The 25890-nt window shown below is 45.2% G+C and overlaps 1 protein-coding gene and 1 long non-coding RNA gene across 6 annotated transcripts in view; one reads left to right on the top strand and one right to left on the bottom strand.

Annotated features, from left to right (window-relative positions):
• The window catches only part of NLK (nemo like kinase), a 37853-nt gene extending 12004 nt beyond the window's left edge, over positions 1-25849 (bottom strand). Inside the window, exons 1-4 of one of the 4 annotated variants that reach the window (XM_053961680.1) lie at positions 25708-25849; positions 23935-24962; positions 2408-2537; positions 1295-1350 (exon numbers count right to left, since the gene is read on the bottom strand). In XM_053961680.1, coding sequence (XP_053817655.1) covers positions 1295-1350; positions 2408-2537; positions 23935-24392 — 644 coding nt within the window. In that variant the 5' untranslated portion in view covers positions 24393-24962; positions 25708-25849. Of the gene's footprint in view, positions 1-1294; positions 1351-2407; positions 2538-23934; positions 25020-25373; positions 25411-25707 lie in introns of those variants that run through there. The other 3 variants (XM_053961679.1, XM_053961681.1, XM_053961678.1) reach the window with 3 other exon arrangements.
• Positions 7299-11550, top strand: LOC128798328 (uncharacterized). 2 transcript variants are annotated; one of them, XR_008434383.1, is made up of 3 exons: positions 7299-7465; positions 11149-11249; positions 11472-11550. It is a non-coding gene; the product is annotated as an uncharacterized LOC128798328 (long non-coding RNA). The 2 variants fall into 2 exon arrangements; XR_008434384.1 differs by lacking the exon at positions 7299-7465 and adding an exon at positions 8466-8512.
• Positions 25850-25890: the final 41 nt, after the last annotated feature.

Genomic DNA, 25890 nt, shown 5'->3' with positions numbered 1-25890 from the left:
GCTAACATTTTGGTTTTATATTCAAAACTTGGCAGTAGCTAAGCTCATAAAAATAAGCTTATCCCATTTAAATATTCTTGATTGTACAATTACATGGAAGGAGTAATCCTTAACCTAGATCTGATTTATAACTCCTATGACTTGTTTTAAATGAGGGCATTGAACTAGTGCACATAACCAAAATCCAGTTTTTGAAGACTACTTATATGCTCTTCACGTGAAAGAAATACCAAAGCAGAATTTTAAAGCTTCACCTAAACTCACATGAAAAAGCCCCAGTACAGCACAGCAATATTTTCAACTAAATAATGTGTTTGTCCACCAGCAAGCTGTGCTGTACTTTGGTTAAAATCACCATGTTGATTACACCTCCTTTCTTCACCAATCAATCCAAGGTATTATATAAATAGATCAAACCATACTTCAAAAGTTCAGGTTACCTAAAAATAATGACAGTTTCCCACACGTTAATTGTAAAGTGGGTCATACAAAAAAGCAGCTTAGACCCACCAGCAACGAAACCCAACGTGGCCAAGTCTAACCACAGGAGTGGCAAAGAACCTCTCTTCCCACGAGAGTCAGAGCCCTCCCAGCTCAGGGATTCACTTTTCAGTATTTCAGAAAGCAGAAATTCCCTACTTCACAACTGGAAAACAGCCCGAGCCAAGTCAGAAAAGGAAAGAAACCAAACCAAAACACGACACTCCTGTGAAGTTTTTCCCTCAAACTCCCTGCTAGAATACAGCTCCCCAGAGGCAGCTGGTGCCTTGCTGCAGCAGTGACACAGAACATATGTGGGACACAGCTCTGGGCAATGTGCTCTGCACCAGGACAGAGCTGACCAAGGAAAGCCACAGCCCTGCCAGCCCACAGAAACCTCTCTGATAACTCAGAGTTTCAAAGCCTGTGAAGGCACAACTCTCTGAAACCACCACAAAGTCTTTTAAAGTACTAGTAACTGAGAGGAGATTAATTACTGGATATAGTTTTCAAAAAAATATTCTGGGGGAATCCCCGTGAGCAGCAGCAGGGCCTGCTGGTCAGTCCCACACTCCCTGCACACACTGGCCCACGTGGAATCAAAGGCTCAGCTCAGTCCTGCACCATCCCACCCCCAACACCCCCTCAGAGGCTGGGATGCTGCAGGTTCACTTCTGGAAATAGAACTGTCCACATGCAGGCTCGAGGCTTCTGTGGCTCCATTTCATAGATTACACCAAACGCTGGCAGCTTCTAAGCTAATGAAAAATCACACTACCTCAATTAAGATGTTCTATTTTTATATTTAGGATACATTTCTTCAAAATAGTCGATGTGTGGAGGCTGGAGGATGTCGAGGGCAGAGAGTACCTAGGAAACACCACACAAGGTCAAGGCCTATTCCAGAACAAATCCCTTTCAAAAAGACAGAGTGCACATTTCTCACATGGCTTCATTTTATTCTACCCCACAGACAGACCAATGTTCTGTCTCACCAGGTATGTAAATTTAATAACCCACCATGTCAGATATTCTGTACATTCAATGTCTCTCTCTTTTTTAGCTCAAGAATTTTTTTCCAGCTGTTTGAGTAGTAGTTTGAAAGCACAAATTTATCTATCCAATAAAAAGTGGTTTCTTTACAATATATACGAACATAAAATCTTTGAAAGAAGTAATTCCAACAAAGAAATGTAAAAGCAGAGGATACTACACTTTGTTCTGCCTTCAGTCTTTCAGAGTTTTGTGAGTCACTGCTTCCACATGGGAATTGCAAACCCCAAAGTTGTTCCCATTCTACATAAGAGGCTCAGTGGTAAAAAAAGCAAAAGGTAAAAAGGTAGAAAAAAGCAAGAATGTAGAAAAGCAGCAGCAGAGAATTCCCATCCTCTCACAGAAAAAGATACTCCTCAGTGTGGCCATTTGGACACTCCTAGAAAGGTTCATGACATTTGGGTGAAACACCCAAACTTCAGATGCACTTCAACTTCATGGGTCAAGCCAAACAGTGTTCACGTTTTACCTTAAGCTGACTGACTTTACCTAAAGCAGGTTTGGGAGAGGACCAACAAAGGGGACAGCACCAAGGAGTGCAGAACAGCTCAGGAGGAAGTGTCCAGCTGACACAGCCCTGTGCAGCCTGACATCTACCTAAAGCCTGAAACCAGGCTGGGCACAAGTGTACTGATTGTCAGTTTGCAAACACTTTGGAGGGGAAATTATGAGTATCCTTAGATTCTTGACAGTTTCATTTTTATAGTGTTTGTAACAGAAATATCTGAGTTTCCAGAAAATCTGATCACTGTAAAATCAGAGAGCTTTTAAAGCATTTTAGATATTCTGTAACAAAACACACTTCTGTTACAGAGACCTCCATTTTACATTTAGGTTTTCTCAAAGATTTCACGATTACTTTGAATTTACTTACATTGTCATGCTTAAAAAAACACAACATCTTCAACTCCCGGAAGACCCTTTTACAAGAGACCAAATTCTGGAAGACGTTGGGCATCTTTTTGAGTGCAACTCTCTTTCCATCTCGTGGATCTGTTACTGACCTACAGAATAAAAGATAAAGAACATCACATACTCCTGTTAGACAGCTTTTCTAAAGAAGAAAAGAATATTTTAAAGTTTCTTATAGTGCTCAGCTCAGTGAGTCAAAACAAAGTGAAGCCACTCCTAGGGAAGAAAGCATTAACGTGAGGGCACTGAGCAGTGTCCTGCAGAGCCTGTGCCACACAGAGGTGACCATTCTGTGGATGGAGCACACACCCAGCCCAGCAGTGCCACACACTGAGCTCATCGTGACATCAACACCTGCAGTGGATGTCAGGATAAACATCTCCTTCCCAAAAATAACTTCATTTGCTTCCCAAAAATACCTCATGAAAACGCTCTCTCAGTTGCCCAGATCAGATTTTATCAGCTCTGTTGCTCACTTCTTCCTCTCCAAAGAGGGTAAAAGATCTAATAATCCCATTCTGACAGAACACTGGCAAGTGTAAGACTATTTATTGGTCTATCACCAAATCACTTCACATCTGGAGAAGCACCAGCACGTGGCATCCAGGTTTCCACAAACGTAAAACAGGCGTGATACTGGTCTTTCTCCCACACAACTTATGGAATGCAAGCAGAGTAGCTCAGGAATTATAAGGTGCTTTGCACATGGCAAGTATTTTAATTTAAAATAATTGGATTCTGAAAATAGAATTTTATAATGAGAACCATAAAACTAGAGCAAGGAGATTATGGTGCCTCAATTCCCAATCCCAGTTTTTGAGGTGAGTTTCTCAAACGTCACTACAGAATGGAGTATATGCATATTTTTACTGGGATGACCAAAATAACTTCAATCTCAGTGCAGTGTTGAACCCACAGAAGAATCCACATCCAGCCATGCACCCTGATAACTACAGTTGTCCTTAAAAAATTGCTGGCTTTTCTCTCTCATGTGACTCAACAGCAGACACGCAAGGCAGCTTCTTATGCCTCAGGTCCATGTTTTAAATATCTAAATAAAAAATTAGACTGGAGCGTTCAGATATCTACCTCAGTCCCAAGTACCACATCTGATTTCAAACCCATTCAACCAGTCCAAAGTCAGTCCCAACACCTCGGGCAGACACCTGTTAACAGCCCTGCACGTTTGTGTTTTAAACAAGGGGCAAGGGGGACTTGGGAAAGGTGATATCACACTATTTCTGTGGTGAGAAACACAGCTAAAAGCAATCTGAAAATGTCTTTTAATCCATGACATATTTCCTATTTTCTCCAGGACTTTTGCCTCTTGCCTGAAGTGATGAGAAAGGGCAGGAGAACTGCAGAGCTCCAGCTCACACAGCTCCACACAGGGCACGGGGGACCTGGGGGCACCTGCAAAACAAGGTGTCCTTCATCACCACCAGGCACACTTGGGGCTCAGGATCCAGCAGAGGCAGAGGCTGAACGACACGGGCACGCAGCAGGGTGCCTGTACAGCTCTCTCATCTCCTGCTTGCAAATTCAGGCTGTATCCACAGCAATCAGCTTCCCAATTCTGCCACACCAGCAAGGCACCACTCTGGTTAGTCAGAGAACATCCCATCCTGTGCACAGTAACACGCAATTACTCAGCATATCAGAATCAGCTGTGGAATTTTAGGTGGTTTTGAGATATTACAATTTCATAAACTGCCCAGCACAGGCTCATCCATGCCCAGGAGCTGATGAAGCAGGGATAACAACTCCTCCAAAGCAGCTCCCACCACCCCCAGTGGGGATGTCCCTGCTCAGTGTCCAGCTCCACAACCAGCTCCTTGTCAAAGCAAACTCCACAGAAATTATTTAAATGTTCTGTACAGGGTGTTTTGAATGTGTGTTTTAAACAAACATCTGATTTTCACTGTAAAGCATCTACTTACATAGTTCCTATCTAAGAAAATTAAATTTAAAAACTGCTAACATTTCCATTTTATTAGTCTAAAAATCAAGCTAATAAAACTAAAACCTACCCTCATGTATAGTCCTCAGATAGCGTCATACTTCCACACAGAATTACCAGATGACCTCAAAAGGTGTCCTTGTAATTGAATTCTAGATTAAAATGGTCATTCCCAACTTCTAATAAAATATTAAACTAGAGTAAGAGAATTCAGTTTTAGAATAGTAATCCAAAACATTTCCAGGCAAAGTCTGAAACTTGATAAATTATTTTATGAGACCAGAAGTACTCTTCTCCCACTGCCCAAACTGAGGGAAATGTTAAAATATGGAACTAGAACATTTGAAGTGGAGGTCACTGCAAAAAGGTATCAAAATTGGATTTTTGATGACTTTGGATCCACTCGTTTTCTGGAGCTGCTCTTCTACAAAACAGTGGCTGCATAAGACACAGAAATCAAGTCAGCTTTCACCACTATCAGTTCAGATGGAAAATAATTTTGGGATGTTGAATAAGTCCATGCTGGCTCTGAGGAGAGCCATGAAGCAGTTTCCAGTTGCCTTAATTGAAGTTCTCATATCAATGTTAATTACACATGAACAGTAATACAATCTGCATAACTTTTTTCCTATTGATATTGAGCCTGAACTTTGTCTAACTCCCTTCCTAATTTATTTATTACAATTTTTAAAAGGAAAACATTTTAGAATAAACATTACCTTAGAGAGATTATATGTATAGGAAAACAGTTGCCGAGCACCTGAAAATCCTTCCAACCACTACCCCTAAAAATATGAACGGATGCCCATCTTTTTCTTGCTGACTGAAGGCAGAGTCAAATGTTTTGAGCCCAGATTCCCTGATTTCTGGGATTCTGCTGCTGCTGAGCCCCACTGGAGGAAGCTGTTGGCACTTTGTGCCTCCCGGTACCACCGGGGTCCTGTGAGCTCTCAGCCTCCTCCCACTGACTGCTGTTGTGCAGCCTCGCTGGGCAGAGGGAAGGGCTTGATAAAGAGGGTGTCTTTAATTAAAGAACAAAACTATGACTGATTTGATAGCTACCACAGATCTACTGATGCTGCTTTTTACTAGCTGTGGGGCCCCTTTTAAAAACCAAAAAGAGCTGAGCACATGCAGAACTGTTAAAGTTCACCTCTGCTGCGCCAGGCCTGGCGTGGCTGCTCTGCTCTTCCAAATTGTATGGAATTGTTATTCCATACAATAACAATTGCTTTGGGTGAACAGTCTTGTCCCAGTCTCTCACAGAGGAAGGAGTTCAGTGGGGATGCTGTGCCATTCACATTTAAGACCAGTTTTTCTTTTAAACAACCCACTTTTACAAACAAGTGATGATCCCCTGCAGTATCCATCTGGAAAGCAATTCCTCTCCTCTTTCCCCCACAGCAGCAGCAGTGCCAGCCTGCCCCTCACCTCCCTGCCATGGGCTGGGAGCTCTGTACTATTCACCAGCAATTTCACTTCAAGGGGCAGCACAAAACCAACAATCCAAGTTCTGAAGATCAGAACTGTCAGGCCTGCATTCCAAAGAACAGAAACAAGAAAGGAAGAAAGGAAACAGCCTGTCTGAAAACCTGGTATTTACAGCATCCAAAAAAAGATGCTGAAAATGTTGCTTTGTGTTTGTGTACAGTAGCTACTTTGATACTAGTAAAATAATTATTTATAGCAATATGCTATCAGGTCACATATCCCCAGGAGAAACTAGAAAAGCAGGAAAATCTCCTAGGAGCTAATTGAGAGAACAGCTAGAAAGGCAGCTTTCCTTACTGCTGCTCTCAGAAGAACACATTTGAATTCCCTGCCCTGCTTTGTGAGGACATTCCAGCACGGGTGAATCCCGCAGCAAAGGGCCCAGCAGGCAGGAGCCATCCATCACAAGGCACTACTGAAGCCTCAAAGGGTCCACTTACTAAGCACCAACTGCAGCTGGGGATAAAGAGATCACAGACCAAGATTCAAACCAAAAATAACTTAGCAAAAATTTATATATAGGTATGGGGCAAAAAATAAGTTATTAAATCTCGCGTCAAGGCAGATAGCTCAGCTCTAACCATGCCTTTAGGAGCAGCACTGGATCAGCGACCCTGAGCTGGGAGATCCAGCACTGAACACTGCAAGTGGAGTCATCCCAAGCCCCCATGCCTGCAGTGACAGAGTGGGAGCTGGGCCAGCACACAGCTGGGGCAAAGGGCAGGACGTTTTGGGGAGCAGATCACAACCGGAGCAGGTGAGGGACAGCAGGAGACCGGCCCTGGGGCCAGCACATGGGATGCATCCCCTGAACTGCAGTGGGTGCAGCAGGGCCACTCGCCTGCCATCAGAAACCCTTTTGTTCTGCTGATTATACAGAATGTATGTATGTCTTGCTATATTTAAGAACTACATAAAAAGCTTTTAAAATAGTCTGACATGAAACACATAAAGAGAAAAGATACTTTACAATACCTGCACCTTCTATTTACTTTGCAAGCTAATCACACGAGAAATAATACAATTTTTAAAAGTAATAGGACTACAGAAGAGATTAATGACACAATCCAGACCTCTAGTTAAAATGTTTTCAAAGACAATCCTTATCTCAAAGAATCCTTGCAGGCATTCAGCCGTTTCAATTACGCATTATAAGCCTTTAGCAACTCTCTGCCATGTTGATGGCAAATTTTCAAGGTGGAGTCTATGCCAACAGTGACTTTTTCTCTCCCTGAATCCAGGTCAAGGCATACACATTGTTCTGTAGTTTCAACTGGTAGAAGAACAAGTTTGTGACTGTTCCGTGCAATTATGACACAGGAGCAAGATAATGAAAGAATGCTCTTGGGGTGGTGTGGGAAACTGCTGGTGGAGTTTGTTCTATCACGGAAACAAACCTCCCTTCACATTTATAGAGAATATCTATAAATTTACATCAGGACTTACCAGAAGGGAGGGAATTTAATAGGATTACTCTGCAAGTTTTTTTTATTAGTCAGTGAACTTTTTTCCTCAGTTGCTTGACTCTTAATCACACAGGCTTTTCCAGCAAGCCTTACTCTGAGATATGTAAGTGACCTGGTCCCACAAGCATTTCAGCTGCTCACCCAGGCATGTTTGATGTACCACTTTAAAACAAACAGCACAGCTCATACTCAAGGGCATGTGATCCCAATTTGCCACTTTTTCAGCACATGGTACCGCAATCAAGCACATCTTGGCATATTTCAAAATATACTTGAGCATGGGATGATATTAAAAATCCCTTAGAAAAGCTCACAAACCCACAAGATTCCCAAGACTGAAGTGGAAGGGCAGGGAGAGGCTGTGCACTTATCAAATCTCTTATCTGGGAAATGCTTGATTGAGTACATAAAATTTGCACACAGGCACAGGCCATGAGACCAGGCCCCGTTCTCTGTAAAGTCACTGCCAGGCACTGAGCCCTACCAAAATGTGACAAAAACTGATCTACAACATTTAATGGACTGTCGGGTAGCAGAGGGGAGAGGTGAGGAAAATAAGGACGTAAGTGTGAAATCCTTAAGAAAACAAACCAATAGATACATGTGGATTTAGCAACAGATGTCTTACTGAAGGAAAAAAAGGAAATGCATCCACACAGGCTGAGTTTTTACGCAAGGCAGCTGCTTTAGCAATTTACCATGATAAAGATTCAAACACCAGGGAGACAGGACAAAGGTGACGTTCCAGGCTCTCCAGTGACCTTGCCTGCTGACAGCAGTGTTTTCTCCCATCACAGACTGCAGCCTGTCCCACACCGTTCGCCAACGCACACAAAACGCGTTTTACAGCTCTGTGACAGCTCCTAATGGAAGTTAAAATATTCAAATGCTGAATGGTTCTGTCTAACTTTAGTAGCCTGGAAGTCAGTTTTCCAGCCCAAAGGCGCGAGTGAGGCGTTCCTGGCCCGGGCAGGGGCTGCTGCAGCTCGGGCTGGCCCCAAACAGCTGTGCTGGCACGGTGACACAACAGCCCCGAGACAAAGGCAGGACAGACAGACGCTTGTTCAGGAACAATGGCAGCCTAGGCATGTGTCAGAGAGGATCTCAGTCAGTCACTCCGCCTCTGCCAAGTGAATAAGGAGAGGGAGAGGTGGGATTAATCTCTTTTTGAGGGCTCTTGGGTAACACATGAACTGTTTCTCTAGAGGTGCCTCACCCCAGCAGTGAATGCAGAGAACCAGCAGAGCCTCCTCGCAGATAACCGGACCCCTGGTCTGAGGACCCCAATTTTCTAATCTCACATGAGTCTTCTCTGCCGTGCTGTGTGTCACAGCCCACTGTGCACCCCGTCCTGCCAGCGCGGTGACCTGGGCTCCCCTCCAGCACTGGTGGGAGAAGGATCATCAGGAGCCAGGTTTTGTTTTGGTTGGATTTCTCACAACAAGAGAGTTGTAGCACACACACTCATGCAATAAGCGTGGCATTATAATGGGTTTTACCCTCTGGCTGTATGTACATTGTCTGAAAGATGCAAAAGCTGATACAATCTCGTTTAAAGGAGATATTCATAGTCATTTCAGCTATAATTTTTAAAGGAAAAGCCACCCACAGATTCGTTAGGAAAAGGAGGAGAATATTACAGCAGAGCAGTGCTCAGTCCTCTCCACTTTACTGCCATGACCAGAGCTCTCTGGAAGGCTGCTCTGAACTTACAGCACGAGGCCTGTCCCCACAAAGCAGCAATAAAACTGGCAATCAGGAGCCCTGACAGCCACAGCAGCAGGGAGGCTGAAGGAGGAGCACGAGTCAGGGAAGCACACGGGATCCCGGGGTGACTCCACGGAGCGAGGACCAGCACTGACCAGAGGAGGATCCTGCCCGCACCCACGGGCCAGAGACACAGCTCAGAGATAAATCACATCATTCCTTGTTAAATCACATGGCTCCCTGTTATCCCTCCCACCCGTGAGCTACCTTAAACACCTGCTCACCCCGAGGAACTCAGCAGGGCCCACGGACTCAAACACTGACACGCGTGGCCACCTATTCACAGCAGCAGTTTGGGGACTTAAAAAATATTCCAAAACTTGCAGTAAATCACTGCCTACAAAACGTCCCAGGAGCTGCACCACAGAAGAGTCTGAAACACCGAGGCAGAGTTGTTAGCGACGGAACAGGTTTTAGCACACAAGCATGGAAAAATAAGGTTTCATTGTTAAAAGACATTATCAAAAAGAACAGCTGTTATTTTTTGAGCTATTTAAGCACTGGATGTGCTGTTGATTTTCAGGTCACTATTGCTCTGTAGCAGCCTCCAGCTGGCAATACTTCAAAGATCCTAAAATGAAATATTTACAGTGGGGGAAAAAAAAAATCTTTTGAGAGATATGATATGAAAGCAAACTGCAAAAAGATAGCTAAGGAGATACTACTGAGCGAAACTTCGATTTCACTTGGATTTAACTCTGAGGCAGAGAAGCCAAGTCACACAGTTCCCTGTTTCACCCATCCTTGGGGATCAGCTGCAGGAGTCTGAGTGCTCACTGACACAGCTATCACCTGACAAGAAGCCATAGGCAGGCTGATATGGGTTGACAAAAGCTGGGTGAAGGTGTTCACAGACAAAAGTAAAAACTTCTGATACTTTTAGACATCTGGGACATAACAAATATACTCCACCTGCTAAATATTTTCTTTATATTTTGGCAAGTAAAGTAGGTTTTGCATGCAGGAATCTGCATGTGAACAATATGTGTTTGTTGGAAAGGCACTGAACAGAAAATAAGTTACTTAAGAAGATTACAAAAAAAGACAATTTAATTAACTGACTACCAATGTGCATTCTCAGCATTTCATTAAGTTTTCTCAACATTCTCCATGGAATACTGTAAAGTAATCAAAAAATACCCAAAGGCACTTCAAGAAAACCTGTAAGTTACTCCAAATAGCCAAGTCTTTCTAACACATATCCCCAGGAGCTGGTCTTTTTAGTGGTATGGGATCTGTTCAGGGAAAGAACTGACTGAATGCAAGCTAACAGATTTCATGTAGAACTTTCACATGAGCCTGAAGAAAACATCCACTTCCTTTCCAGTGACAGGTATTTTATGGGAAAGGGTTAAGTGACTTCAAAGGTGTGCTTCACTCCCTCCTGCTAAATGCAGACCTCTCCAGAGCTCCTTTTCCAACCACGATGTCCTAAAAAAGCCTTTTAACGTTGGTTCTAATCACACCCTCCAGCATGTGTGCCATTATCACTTATTCTTTACAAATCAGAGCTAAAAGCAAAACTGATTACTGCAAGAAATCTGTCTCCTCCAACAAAAAGTGATTCAGAGTATCTTACTTAAAAGAAAGGAGTGAAAATTAAAGGGATACTGTTATGGCTAATATCTTTAAAAATGTTTAATTTGTCTTCCTTCATGGAAGCTTAAAATTGAAACTGCTTTCCAAATCAAATTTATTTCCTCATTTACACAAAATTTTCTGACTATGCTTCAGACCTTTTTGTTCACTTCTCAACTGCCTATATGAACCACAGCTACAATAAATTACTATACTACACATGACATTTATTCGGATACATTTTAAATTTAATTTTTAATTCTTTTTCTCAGCCAATGGCGTAGCTCTGGATGTGATGTTCACAAATAAATAACATGCCCAATAAACACATAAAGCTCCGTGTATTTTTACAGTTCTTTTTTCTTTATTTTAAAAGCTTATACCACTATAACATGCACATTCCTGCCCCAATTCACTGACCTCTATTCCCATTCCCACCAGCCAACCAAGAAAAACCCAGATGAGAAGCGTTCCTCTCCACGTCCAACAAGCCTGCAGGCCTTGGCACAGTTCCTGGAGTATTTCTGCACCTCCAGAGCAAAGTAGGTTAATAAGGTCTCTGGTCATATCCCCGACTGATGCCTCACTTCCTGCAATAACCATGCCAGCACCTCTGCTTCACCAGCAGCCTTCCCCTGCACCTCCCATCCTCCCAGCACAGACAGAACAAGCCAGCAGGAAATGGTGACTGAAATCACACAGCAACCCCAGTGAAGCAGCTCGGCACCTCATCCCAATCAATACCTCAACGCTTCCTCTTACAGGGGAAATCTGTCCTATTTCAGCCGTTCCTTTTTTCACCACAATCATGTTTGGCTGTTTCCTGGCACAGGAGAAAATCAGAAGAGGATTCAAACCAAAGGGTATGACAAATATTTGAAACTCAGTACTTCCAAGTAATTACACTGCAGTGTTCCCTGCTTCCACCAGGGAGATATTTGTAACTGTTGGTTAAAGATTAAGCCTCGGGACTTTGAGGTATTCGTATATAAATACACAAATAAATAGGTATGTATGTATGAGGCTGAGGGTACCTTTTAATTTTATGAATTACTGCTATTTATATTCATCTCCCCAAATTCTGTAGTGATGATAAATACATGAACATTCATCAAGGTTTTTAGCTGTAAGAGCCAAACCTTATTTACTAACCTTTCAAGTTCAACTTACTCTGCCCGTTCCTTATTCAAAGGAATTCTGTATTCTACAATGATACAGAACATAGAATTGAAACCAGAATGCTTCGTAGCTGACACTTCCTCTTCCATTCTCTTTACCAAAAATTATTGTAGATAACAGTATTTTATTTGTCTTGCATAGGCATGGATATTAGAATCAGCAAACTTTAAAATATTAATTAGAACACACACAAAGCCCATAAGATGCTGTAATTCCCAAGCCCAGCACTTCACAACAGCCAAAGTAAACACTAAGCAGAGACGTCTCAATTGCTCTGCTGCTGAACAAACCAAAGCAAGAGCTGAGAGCCAAAGGAGCAGCACATCTGACACGAGCTGTGCAGCTTTTCCCAGAGTGGCAGCTCAGGATCATCCTTTGGGCTGTCTGACAATGGTGGTAAAGGCCCAGCCACATTAGCAGCTGTGTCCTTGTAGCTGCACACGAGGCATTTCACATCAGCTTTTCTAAGGCTTCCTCTGCACATTTTACTCATGTAAATCATTGCAAACTGCTGCAATTTTTTTTTGTGTAAAGATTTCTATGTGCTCAACCCTGCCCAGTCATTCCTTCTCTGAATTACTGCAGGAACAGAAGGGACATGTCGAAACACAAGTGTGAAATAAATAAATTCATAACCTCTACAGTCCAAAAGTCTAGAAGATGTCTCAGATGGGATATTTTTGGAACATGAAAGAAGTGCTTTATATTTTAGTACATGTTAATGAAGATTTAAGAAAGACCCACAGCCTTACAAAAAAGAACTAAAGAAAAAAGTAAAAATCAGTCTTCTATTTATTGCCAGGGCATTTAAAGACACATCAGTCTCCCATTACCATGGGCCAGTGAAGTGAATGATCCTCTGTCACATACCATCAAGTCTCACGGTGCTGTAAAAATTCCACCTATTTCCGTGACAGTCTCAATTACGCTGGAGCCATAACCACTCCTTTTCAATAGATTCAAAAGGCAATTTCAGAAACCTGGAGCCATTGGAGTGACACACTGAAGTGGAGAGGTGAACAGCACCTTTGAGTGAACAGCCTGCTGAGAGTGGGATGAGACTGCTCAAAATTCTTCCGTGTCTGCAACAGCAGAACACGTAACTGATGAATTTCTATGAGAGGTCGTTTGGTTACTATTCAAATGCCTGAAATACTGTAAAATTTGCAAAATCTAAATTTTCAGGTAAGCCAGCCAACCCTGTTCATGTGTTGGTGCCAGGGCCAGGTGACCTGTACCAGGTGCTGGAGGAAGCACAGCTCCAGTGATCCTCGGCCTTTTCCCCCTTCTAAAACTCACCCACAAAATGTCATCTCACAGAACTGTTTAAAATATTACAAGATCTTCAAAGGAAGTGTGTCTCTCCCTCTTCCCACCAGAAGAAAACCAGCCTGAAGTGTTATAAACCAAATTAACTGACATGCTACGATGCAGTTGGTTTGGTTTCACATCTCCATCCACAGAAACACCAAGGTCTGACCTGCAGGATTCCCTTTTGACCTCCTCGTTTCACAGCTGTACTTAGCTTCCAGTGATCTCCATGAACTGACAGGAAAATCCTAATATATGTTTCTCTATTCTGAGTCTGTCAAAAACCCTGTGATAACAGATGGAATCACTACCATGGGTGCAATTCCAGGGGAATGAAATTAATGACTCTAAAATACTTCACACCCAAAGTTTAAACAACAGTTCAGGATGAAATAAAATTATTACAGAAGAATTCCCTTTACTGGGTCATATGGTAAGTGACAAAATCTCCTTGGGAACAACTGTGGGAGTGATGATATATACATTTAATATTCAAATTACCAAACACCTGTCAGTTCTCAATGTTTTAGATTAGGTTTCACATGAGTAAACAGTAGCTTAAAAATGATAAGGTGACATGCCCAAGACAGAGATCAGAAAAAAAGCCACAAGTAGGTCAAAGCTGGTCCTGATTCTGTCAACATTCACCTACTTTTCCTCAACTGCTTCAGAAAACAATAAGCAATCCAAACCTAAAGAACATACATGCTTTGTTTCTTCCGCAGGGGCAGAAGGGAAGCTCAGCTCAGCTTACAGGCTTGCGTGAGGATGTGAATGCCCTGCCAGCAAAAGCACAGTGCAAGTCCTTGATCCTGACTTTTCAAGTGCAATCAATGAGCAAATATGCTCAGAAAAGCACTCTGATACCTTGAGGTATCTATAATAATTAAAAAAACAAATGAAATGTACTTTCCACTTCATAATTAAAATCTGCTTTTAGTTAAGCTCTTAGGTAGAACTCTTACTGTCTTCAATGAAATCAAGTGATCCATGATAAAATAGATTTTTTTAAATACATTTTTGCTCTCAGAGCAGCTGTAGGACATTCTCTTTTAGAACAGTGGTGCACAAAGACTGGCAGAATGCAGGATTTGGGCTGGTCTAGCTTTAGTCACTGACACAGAAGGATTCCCCAGCACATACAGACACTCCCCTCTCCACACACAGTCCGGATCTACAAGAGAAGATAAAATTCTTTCTCTGCCAAATCATAAATGGCAACTTTCAATGGCTTTTAGATTTAAACCTGAAGAGGATTCTAGCAGGTCTTAATTTCACATCCTTTTGTTCCAGCTCATCATGTGAATATTCACTGGTGAAGCAGCACTGGACAGAGCACTAACGATGGAGGCCACTGTCCCTTTAAATTAACAGCAATTATTATGTGGGAGCTTCTGCCCCCAACAATTTGAATTTAGACATAAGAATAAAATAGATGCTAATCATTACTCATTGCCATTTCACTTTAAAAGCTGGGTATTATTTTTATACTAGCCTTGGTTGGTTCTGTGTTTGGTAGGTTTTTTTTCTTTTTTTTTTTTTTTTTTTTTTTCATTTCCATATGCTGAACTACAGGAAAACAAAAAGCACTAAACCCTACTGGTCTTTACCTGTACATCATGTTAACAACAGCGACTCTGAGAACAATGACATAGAAGACACATGCCCTTGACAAAACTATTGGCAGATCTTCATTTTTGGGTCCATTCCTATCTGTGCTTGAGATTGAGATAGGAGCTGTGGCTTGAAAAATACAAATTGATCAGGAGACTCCCCACTTTTGTTCAAAAACAGGAATAGTATCTCAATTCCCACTGCGTTGTTTTGACTGTCTTTATTCTGTTTTTTTTAACGAGCCCAGAGCAGGTCTGAGCTGCCCCCCTGGTGCTGGGACGCCCCTGCACACAGCCCACGTGTGACCTTGGGCAGTGCTGCTCTGTGCACCCACGTGAGGAACACACGGCTCTGCCTGATGCACAGCCCTTCCTCCAGCCAGAGCAACAACAAAACAGAAATTCTGCTCCAGCATCATACCCACCAGCTACAAATCAACATCAAGGAGGGCTGGTCTCGACTTCAAACGCATCGGGCAGAACACAGGGAGCCAGAAAGCCCTGAGAGGCTCAGGAAATTCTTTTCTTCATTTTACCAAAAACGCTAGCCTAGGAATTGATAAAATTAAGAAAAATGGATGGCAAGCAGCCCGGAAATAATAATGCCTTCTCTTCCTTGTCCCGAAAAGAAATCTCCCTTCCAAAGACTGCTCTGAACAAGCCAAGCAGAATTTACAGAAACACCCAAAGAGAAGTTATACTGCAGGAGAAGAACAGCCTTTAAACAATGATTTTGTCCTCTCACTATGCAATCTCTGGGGGAAAAAGCTCTAATTGAGGGCTTTCAAATAGTTTCACATGGGCTGCCAAGGGCCTTTAAAAACGAAGGCATGAGGAAGCCAAGCAGGTCCCCAGTTAAAAGGCAGAGACACACTTGTGCCCAGAAGCCAGTGACCTGCAGCTCCACTCCAGACAGGAGTGCCCTACATCAATCAAGGGGCTCAAAATGGACTGGGAGAGAACTTTTTCTGTATTTCCTGTAGTATACCTTAACCCATTAGGAACCAAAACTGCTAAGGCTGAATAGAATGGTTTTCAGAGAAAGCCGGTCCCCTGGCCCAGAGCACGTGCCAGGCTCCCCTCCCTCACCCACACGAGTGCAGCACACACCTCAGCAGCTGTGCACAGGAGGAACACTGCTCCTTGCTGAAAGCTGCTGCTGCCTTTATGGAGTAAGTTTTGCTATTCACACACAAATACTCCTCAATAGTTACATGAATTTATATCAGATAAAACAATAAAGTGCATTATCTGCAATAGCCAACTCCACACACACTGCCAAAAGGCAGAAGGCAGAGTCAGTCTTCAGAAAAAGCATAATAAACTAGCTCAAACCCTGAATAAGTAGTTGGCCACCAGCTCAATACCATCCCCAATCCACTGGTCCCATTAAGCAAAGGCTCTACCCTGACACCACTTAGGGTGGAAAACTAAGCAAACCCTAAGAGCACCGCCTGGTGGTACCCGGATAATGGAGACAAACTGCTATGAACCAGGAGCAGACTGAGGATTAGCACCACTCCAAAACGACAAGGAAACTGAAACGCCAGTTTCTCTGGTGAGCAATTTTTAATTTTTTTTTTTTTTTGCAACTATTAAAATGTATTTTCATATAAAAGAGAATGGAGGAAAGAAAATCCTCCTCTAATTCCAAGGATTACTACAGTTCCCAGTACATTTCACTTTTCCACAGAATTTCCTGTAAGAATTTTTGAACAGAATGCTTTTCTTGTTTCGAATTACACGTAAGTACCATCATATCATGTTCTAAGAAAATTAAAGCAATAAGAGAATATGTATTTTACACAATGATTCTGCTATAACCATTCTGATGTTATATCCAACAGCATAAAGAGCATAAAAATTCCACTCGTACACAAATGCTTCCAAGCCTTTATAGAACAACACCACATCAGGAAATTAAAGAATGATACTACTACAGGACACACTGATTCTGCCACAGCCTTCAAGATTAAAGCTCAAATTCTTACTAAGCACTTTTAAAGACTGTACATGGCCATGTTCCAGAGCTGTAGCCATGGGAGTTGTTTCATATCAAGGCTGGTGTAAGTCTGCCTTCATTTATCCATCACAATTGCATAAGAAAAGATGATGCAGCTTTAAATACTGAAATGAAGTCCAAATTATTCTGGTAGGTTTGGTCTATTGTTCTGGTGCATTTTGGTAGCTGGCTGCCCTCCCCTGCAGCTTTCTGCCCTCCTTGTCCCCTCTCAGGGTTGTACCCACACCAGCCTGAACAGCACCACGTGCACTCACTTCACACACCTGAGTTCACCTGAACACGACTGGCATTTTTCCACAATTACTGAAACCCCCCCAGGCAATTTGTAGCAAAACTAGGGAACTGTGAACCTAGAAAACTGAGCTGACAATTTCATTGATCGAGGCTCTCAGCAGACTTACAATACAAAACTGAACCTTACAAGCATCAGCACCTCAGTGATTTTAAGGCATTTGTGACCATGGGCAAGTTGGGGATTTCCCCAGATGAGACAGTTCTGTGATCCACGTGCTGGAATCACAAGTGTTCACACAGTTTGCACCCACAGGCTGCAGCCCATCCACCCTGTGTGCCCGCAGGACACACACACTAAGGAAGGCCACGTGTTTCTATAGAGGAGATGACTTTGCTTTTTTCCAGGTTCCTCCTGCAACACACTATGGATGGAGCTCCAGTGATTTCCACAAAGAAACATTATTTTTACCCCTCGTCTCCAAACACTACTGTTTTCATTTAAATATGCTGTTGGTAAGCTGCACTCCATACCAAGTACCACAGACAATGGTCTGCACAGAAAATAAGAAAAATGAGCAGAAGTGATAAAAAGTCAGAAAAGACAGTGGGGGAAATAAAACTTAAATAAAATATATTACCTGTGTTATTAAAAAAAAATACTGCTACAACACATTAGCTTTTATAACCCCTCTTAGATAGGTAATGACTATGGTTTGTACCACCTGTAGCTACCACCCATTCAGTCCCCATCCCATCCACTTTTTCCCTGTTACTGCTGATTATGAACAAATATGATCATCAATAAACAAAGCATTGTTTCCAGAAGTCTCTATCCTTTTCATACATGTTTGTACTGCCTGCCATCTGCCACTTTGATTTAAGCATCTCCCACCTTACTCAGGGGTCTACTTTTACAAAGCAGGTGCAGTAGTTACTCTGACTACCAATAAACCAAAACGTACAGCATCTACTGTGAGATTTTCTGGCACTTAAAACTCTTTGTGGATTTAACATACCTTTTAAAAAACATCACCAATTATATTAATGAACACAAATTCCATTTAAGCAAACTCGACACACCTGTGAGCCAGCTTTTCTCACAAGAACAGCTGCACATTACCTACTCCAGACCAGGAGGCAGAACTTTCCAGAGGATTAAAGATACATGAGACCCAGATACAACCATTACAAGTAATCAAAAAACACTTCAAACATATCCCCAAGGCTTCCTCCACTTCACCTGCCCAAAGCTATTCTTTCTATCCCATTGTTCCCTGAGAAATGAAGCAGCCCAGGCACATCCAGCAGCCTCCCCCCAGACCCTTTCATGGCCTTTTATCTCCTGCTCTGGGGGATCCCACACTTTGGAATGCACCCTCACACCTTCACCCCCACAAAACACCAACAGCTCTGTTTTGGATTAGGGAATTCAACAACTTAAATATCCTCTTAAAAAGAGATGAAAGAGTCAGGAGGAAGAGAGAAAAGAACATCTGAAATATGTCTTCTGGAAAATCAATATTAGACTGCAGATCCAGTCACAAGCTGTAACATTCGCAGAATTCAGAGGAAAGAAGAAAAAACACTGAATGCTACCAGGATCTAACTGGATTATCAGCATCCAGTCCTGTGTGGATACAAACAACATCAAGGTCTGCAGGTGCTGCAAAGCAACTTGCATTTCATGTGACCTCTGAAACTCTGACCTTGGCAGAATTTACAGTGAACTAATTTATCCCAAATGGTCCTCGCCCAACTCTGAGAAAAAAAAAAATGTTATTCACATTCCTTCTTTCTTGCATCATGTTACAAGACAATAATGAACAATCTCGCATATTACTTGGATAGAATTTCACCTAATCCCAACGTCTAATTTGAATGCAAGGAGTTATTATATCCATTTCATTTAATTCACTCCATTTGGGAAACAGCCATTTAAATGTTAACAGAATTTTTCTTTTCAGGAAATTTGAAAAAAAGCCCCAACCACTCAAACACATAAAGCTTTGCAAAATTTCCCATATAGAAAAACCTGAATAAGGTCATTGTTCTACTACATTTCTTCACAAATAGGGTCAGAATCCAATTTAGATAAAGAAATCCTATGAAAAATACTGACACAGGGATCCAAGATCATCACCCGCAGCTCCTTCCATTGTGATGGTGAATGTGAAACCCCATCCCCACTCTACTCCGTGCCCATTGCCAGAGCTGCCTCCTTTGCCTTAGGCGTCCTCCTGGTTCCCTCCAATAACTGGATAAAAATGACTCTGCCTCCTTCTTATGAAATCATTGTCTATCTGCATCATCCAGACAACAGCAGAACTCACTGAAGTAGAACACAAAGAGTGGAAAACTCGTGGTCTAAGCCTGGCCCCACAGAGCTGGGGGAGGAGACAAACACCCCACTGCCAAGAGCCCTTCTTGCCCCCCTGCTCTGTGCCCTGGGCACGGTGCCACGGGGCTGGAACACCCCTGAGCCCCTGGTGTCCCCAGCCCTCTCCTGTGGGGTGGGTGAGGAGCAGAACAGCGCCAGCCCTGCTCAGCACTAACGGAAAAGTCACTTCACACTAACACAAAATGTCACATTGCACAGTTCAAAGCAAACCATTGTCCACCTGTTAATTAACAGAGAACATTTCCTGATGGTCAAATACTGTCTTCTGCTAGCAGGTGAGCTTTGAGGGACTGCAAAAAGATGATACAGACAGCTTTAACTTCAGAAAAAAACTCTCCCACCGAAAGTCCTAATGAATTTCATAAAACAAATGTCTATAGTTCAGCTTTTGCTAAACTTTTCTTGCTTACCAGCCTAGGCATCATTAATAGTATAGTAACTAAGCCAAACAGCATCGTGGTTTTCAGCAATATCAGATAGCAGAAGGGGAACTTCTCCTGCCACTTCTCAGACTTCTCTGAACCCATAACACCTTTTTTTCCTTAATATACATTCTGGCAATTTTGCCCCAAACACATTATCCCCACTGCATCCTTGTTCAGCAGGACACATTCCTTTAAAGGAAAGGGAGATTATCAGTTTATCCTGGAAACGTCTTTCCTGCTGCTGTGCTTAGTATCAGTGCTGGGATAAAACCCTCTTAAAATAGTTCCAGGGTCCAGGCAACAATCCATTGTATGCAATATTCTTTTGGGTTTTATGGAGCAACGACTTTGGCATTTTCAGGCCTTTGCAGGCCAGGAATGAACAGTAGATTAAGGCTAAATTATTTCTGCCCTTAAAGTTATGACAGCCTGAACATGATGTCCTGTCTCAACACCAACAGCCAAACTGTTTGGAACACCGTACTGTCATGTGACCTCCTGAATAAAAAGGATCACAAGCAAGTACGTTAACCCCCCCACACAATTTCAAATGGGGTAAATCAGGAATTTAAAAAATATTAATTCAAATACTTTCTTCTATTGTCACTTGTAACAGTTTTCCCACAGAGATGCATTTTAACATGGATTTGACATTATTAAGAGAGATTGCTTGGTTCCACAGCTTTTGATCAACGACAATAACTTTTCAAAGTTAAGAGACACAAGGAAGACAAGTAGAATTCCCCCACAACTTACATTCCTATCCCACTGGAGTAGATATATCCCAGCCAACAGGATATTTTCCACATTTCAGCAGCAGTGTTACCACCTTGAACCAGCTGCAAGAGTCATTATTCCCTCCTGCAGCTGCAGAGCCTCTTCACAGGTTCAGGAACCCTGCATGGAAACAGCACCAGCACCTCTTGCAGAGGGACTGAGGCCTCACCCCTCATTTCAAACCTACCAGCCTTGGCAGATTCAATCGATACATTTTTTTAATTATCTTTATTATTTTTTTTTTTTAGGAATCCCACCAGATGGCAGCAGCATGTCTCCCCAGCAAAACTGGGAGCACTTCTCCAAAGGACAGCTCCTTATTCTTGGAACAGACACAAGACTTCCAAAACTCAGCCCTACTCAGTCTGAACCACAGAACACAGACAGAGCTTGTAGCTGACATTAAAATCTGGATTTTTTCAGCACTTTAGGACCATGAGAGCAGGGAACGCTCCAAGAGCAAATCACTCTGGTTTTGGCAAATGAGGAACATGACTGGGTTTGCAGCAATTCACCAAACCAGAGCATAGGGAAACAAACCTGCAGGACCTGGGGAAAGTCCCTGCACACCTGCCCCTGCTTCAGCAACTCCCTGCCCAACCCAGGTCAGCAGGCAGAGCAGATGCTGTGCCAGGGACAGCTGATTTCCACAGAAGTGGTGCCCAGCTGAGCGAGGCCGTGGCCTGTGCGCACAGACACCAGCGGCAGCAGCACCCGCCCGCAGGGGTTAATAATCAAAGTGCTGAAGCACGAGAGTGAAAAACTCCAGCAGCACGTTAGCTACCCCGAAACATCATCGAGTACCAGACAAATGAACTAATGACAAATGCTAATTCAACTGCCAAGAGAAAATCTCCCTCGGTGAGGTAACAGGAAGTGCAACACCACACGCTGATCGCTCGTCTGATGCACTGAACTGAGCTGCAGGTCAGCTGTACCTCCCCAACAAAGCAGGGACACATCAGAGCAGAAGATGAAAGGCTTCTGCAAATACCCCAACTGTCTATGGAATAACATCCATTTCCCTCAGAAGCACTGATAAAAACTTTTCAGTTACCTATTAGCACACATAATGCTCAGGCAAGGTACTGAGAAACGAGGAATCCTCCTTCCAAAGTCACTCAGGCTTTGTGAATCCCGTGTCGTGCTTGAACCCCAGTGCACATTGCTCATGTCCAAGTCACCTCAAACTATAAATATTCAAGTCAATGTTTACTTTATCTCACATAGCTAAAGTTCAATTATATGGGCATTCTACCACATTTTGAATGAAACTAAAATTCTATTTAATTACTGCTTACAGGCTCCTAAATTGAGCCTGCACTCACCAGCAGAAGTTAACATGAAATGCCAAAAGCTGAGCAGTGACCACTGAATTCACACACACGTGAGCAAAGAGGAACTCACTCCCACCAATGACATCCTCAGCCAGTGCAGCCCCAGCTCTGCCGGAGGGATCCCAGCTCCCAGCTTCTGCTTTTAGCTAACACCCTCCCCCTTTGTTGTTTTCTCTTTCCCAAGCTGTTGTTACCTCAAAGCAAAGCTGTAGTTGCAGCTCTGCAGGCACAGTCCCCAGGGGCGGGTCCTGCCGGGCGGCCGCAGGTGCGCAGCCCAGGGCTCGGGATGGGCGGATGCTTTTGGCACTGTCTTTCCTACCTGATGTCAGTCAGACCCTTCCCTCTACACCTCCTTTCTCCCCTCAGCACTCTTAATGATATTATATTTAAATATGCAAGCGTGACCTTTCATTCGACTGAATACTGTGGAAGCAGATCTCTCTCTGCACCTTGTTTTTTGGTGAACAGAAGGGGGAAAATAAAGACCTGGGAAATGCACGGGCAAACAACAAAACACCGATAAAAAGGGCTGATCTTACATAACGACACAAATTTAAGCAAAGACCATAACAAATTAAGTTATAAAACTCCATACTTTAAAAAACATACAAACTGATGGAAATACCTTTAGCTAACTTTTTACAGCAGATTCCTTGTCAGTTTTCATTCTTTTACACACACTTTTTCATGCCGTACCACAGCCAGAGCACGGCAGTGCTGACTGCACAACAGCTCCCCTCCGACTGGGAGAACTCGGCGTTTAATTTAACTCCCCAGCTCTGAGGGAAGGCACACGAGAGCAACCACAACACTGACCTGCACCTCGCTCCTGCAGCTCCCTCGGCCTTCTCAGAAAGCACCATTGTGCTACCAGCACCGGGCTGGCGATGTGTGGCCAACTTGAAGGGCTGTGCTGCAGGCAGAAGGGGTTTTGCTCTCCTGAGGCCTGCCCTGCTGAGCCCTCTGTCTCCGTACCGGCGCACACCGTGACCCGGCCGCTCCTCTCACTGAAGCTGCAGCTGGGCCAGTGCCTAAAGCAAAACTCCTGGGGCACCCCAGAGGCTCGGCTGGGAACGCTGCAGAGGGCTGGGACACCACACACAGCTGCACGCTGCAAACTTTGCGTTCGTGCTGCAGGAAGTGCACTGCAACACGCCTGCTCCCCAGAACAACCCCCTGCCAGCCTCCATGCTTCCCAGGCACCGCTCAGAACAGGGCACGCTGACAAACATTTATATACAAATATATACACACTGCTGCCAGCTTTGTGTCAGTGCTCCTGAAGGGCACTAATTACATACATGGCTCTAAGGTAGTCATAAAATGCATTAGGAGAGATTCCACTCTGCTGACAGACTCCTCTGAAACGCGGCTGGGGGATAAAAGGGCCGGAGGCAGAGCTACAGCGAGGCAGGAAATCCCATTTCCATTTTTGAGAGGGGAGCAGAGTTCAGCTGCGCTGTTTTAGGCAGCACACAGCACTACCGCGGGTCAAACCGCCGTGAGACAAAGATCTTGACAGGTGACTGCACAAGGAAGACATTTTCATACACTTTTCATTTCTGACTCTTAAGCCGGGTCAAAATGAATATTCTAGTGCTCATTTGTTAACCTGAAATTTTAGGAAGCACGGCTCAGCTGCACGGATGCACACTCTAATTAAAGGTACAGAAAGGGCATAAACAAGCTGTATTGTCTCAGAAGAGAATGGCAGGGTGGGCTGTTAGTCAGAGGTGGCTCCTCACCACTGGGAACCTCGTTCTGCCAACACAAACGAGCGAAGCAACTTTCTAAGAACGGAGAGGAACCAGCGAAGAAACTCTTAGTAAGCAGCTCTCTTGTATTCTGATTCAAATGACAAAACCAAGGATGAGTTATGATCAGGTAAAGAATGACAAGGAGGTATCGGTTCACTTTTGTCTCTACTCACCAGACAACACCAAAGGCTCCGTATCCGATGGGTCTGTCCGGCTCAATGTCCAGTTGCTGCTGTGGATGTTGTGAGTGCTGATGATGGTGCGCTTTGACTGCAGCAGCTGCTGCAGCCTGTACCTGAGCTGGGGCTGCCGCAGCCGGTCCGGGGGCCTGGCCCGGGGCCGGGGATGGGAAGTACGGCTGCTGCTGCCCTGGGTTCAACATCGCGGCGGCGGCGGCCGCGGCTGCGGCGGCCGCGGCGGCCGAGGAGGCATGCTGCTGCACGGGGTGCACCGCGGCCGCCGAGCCGGCGTGCAGGTGGTGCTGAGCATGGTGGTGGTGATGGAGGTGAGGAGGAGGGAGGTGAGGAAGGTGGTGGTGATGGTGGTGGTGGTGACCTGCTGCTGCCGCAGACGTACCGCCATTGTAAGCCGCCATCATTTTTGCGTTGGCTGTTGTGCCACAAAGAGACATTCAAAAAAAAATGCCCTTTGATTGGATAACAACTGGGTCAAGCTGTCATTTGGCCATAAAAATTAAATCTGCTACACTTTAAAAGAAGTTGGGTTTCATCATACACGGCCCACCTTTAAAAACATGGAGCTCCACTGGCCTTATCTCCTCGCGAAGCCAAACAACTCGGGGAGTCTCTTCATGTGTGCGGGCGCCAACCCCTTCCCCAGCATCCAGCCGGGCTTGGCTACTCCAACTCCATCCTTGGGCAGCTGGGGTGGGGCCGGGGTGGGTTTTTTTTCCTTCACTTTTGGTTATTTTTGTTGTTTTTCTTGTTATAAAAATTAAACACCGTGATCAATCCCCCTTCCCTCCGGAGGGAGGGCTCGGAGCCTCTGCCCTGAACACCCCGCGAGGGCTGGCCGGCCTAGCCCTGCCATTCCCACACCCTCTCCATGTGTCCCCCGAACCTCCCTGAGCCCGGGCACCTCCTACATCGCTCCCTCCTTCCAGACACCTGCTCCCTCCTTCCAGGCACCTGCTCCCTCACAGCAGCAACAACTCGGGAGTTTGCAACTTTTCCTTGAAGGCCTGAAACACACACAAGGACCCGGAGAAAGTGAAGGGGTGGGGGTGGCGCAGGGCGAGGAGAGGGGGGCGAGGGGGGGGGGGGCTGAAAAAAAAGATAAAAACAGAAAGAGGAAGGGAAGGGCCGGGGCAGGACAGGGATCGCGGGGGGGGGGGGGGGGGGGGGGGTGAAGGAGGGGGGAAAGCGGCGAATGAATGACGAGGCGGAGCGGGGCCGGGGAGGGGGCGCAGGGCAGGACGCAGCGGCCCCTGACAGCGCGACCCGCGGCGGGGCGGGGCCGGCCGAGCCGGGGGGGGGGTCGGGCCGGGGGTTGGAGGGCAGGGGGCCCGCGGTGCGGGCGGCGGGAGGGTCTGGGGGCGGCCCCGGGTCCCCGCCCCGCCCGGCCCCGGCCCCGGCCCCGGCCCCGCTCTCACCTGGTCCCGCCGCCCCGCGCCGCGCCGCGGGCACGCGCTCCCCCCCCCCCCCGCGGGGCGCGCGCCCGACGCCGCCCGCAGCCAATCGCGGCCGGCCCGCTGGGCTGCGCGAGAGCCGCCCCCGGCCAATCGCCGCGCGGCGCCCGGCGCGCCCCGCCCACCGCGCGCGGCCGTGCGGAGCGCTCCCCCCCCCCCCCCCCCACCCGCGGCGCGGCCCCGCCCCCGTGACCCCGCCGGCCAATCACCGCGCGCCGCCGCGCCCGGAGCCGCCGAGACCCCGCGAGATTCCCTCACCTCACACAACCCTCACCCCGGGCGGCCCCGCCTCCCTCACCTTCCTGCCCCTCACGGCGGGCCGCCGGCCAATGGCCTCTGCTCCTGAGCCGAGTCCCGCCCCCGGGACCCGCTTTCCGCCCAATCGCAGCCGCCCATCCAATCCAATTAGCCAATGAAGAGAAGCGAAAGCCCGAAAAGAGGTCACTGGGCCAATGGCACGGGGAGGCGGGGCGGCGGCGTC

This window comes from Vidua chalybeata, chromosome 20, assembly GCF_026979565.1.
Source record: "Vidua chalybeata isolate OUT-0048 chromosome 20, bVidCha1 merged haplotype, whole genome shotgun sequence".
NCBI lineage: Eukaryota > Metazoa > Chordata > Aves > Passeriformes > Viduidae > Vidua > Vidua chalybeata.
The sequence above is the reverse complement of the archived record's forward strand: the minus strand, read 5'-3'. Positions and strand labels throughout refer to the sequence as shown.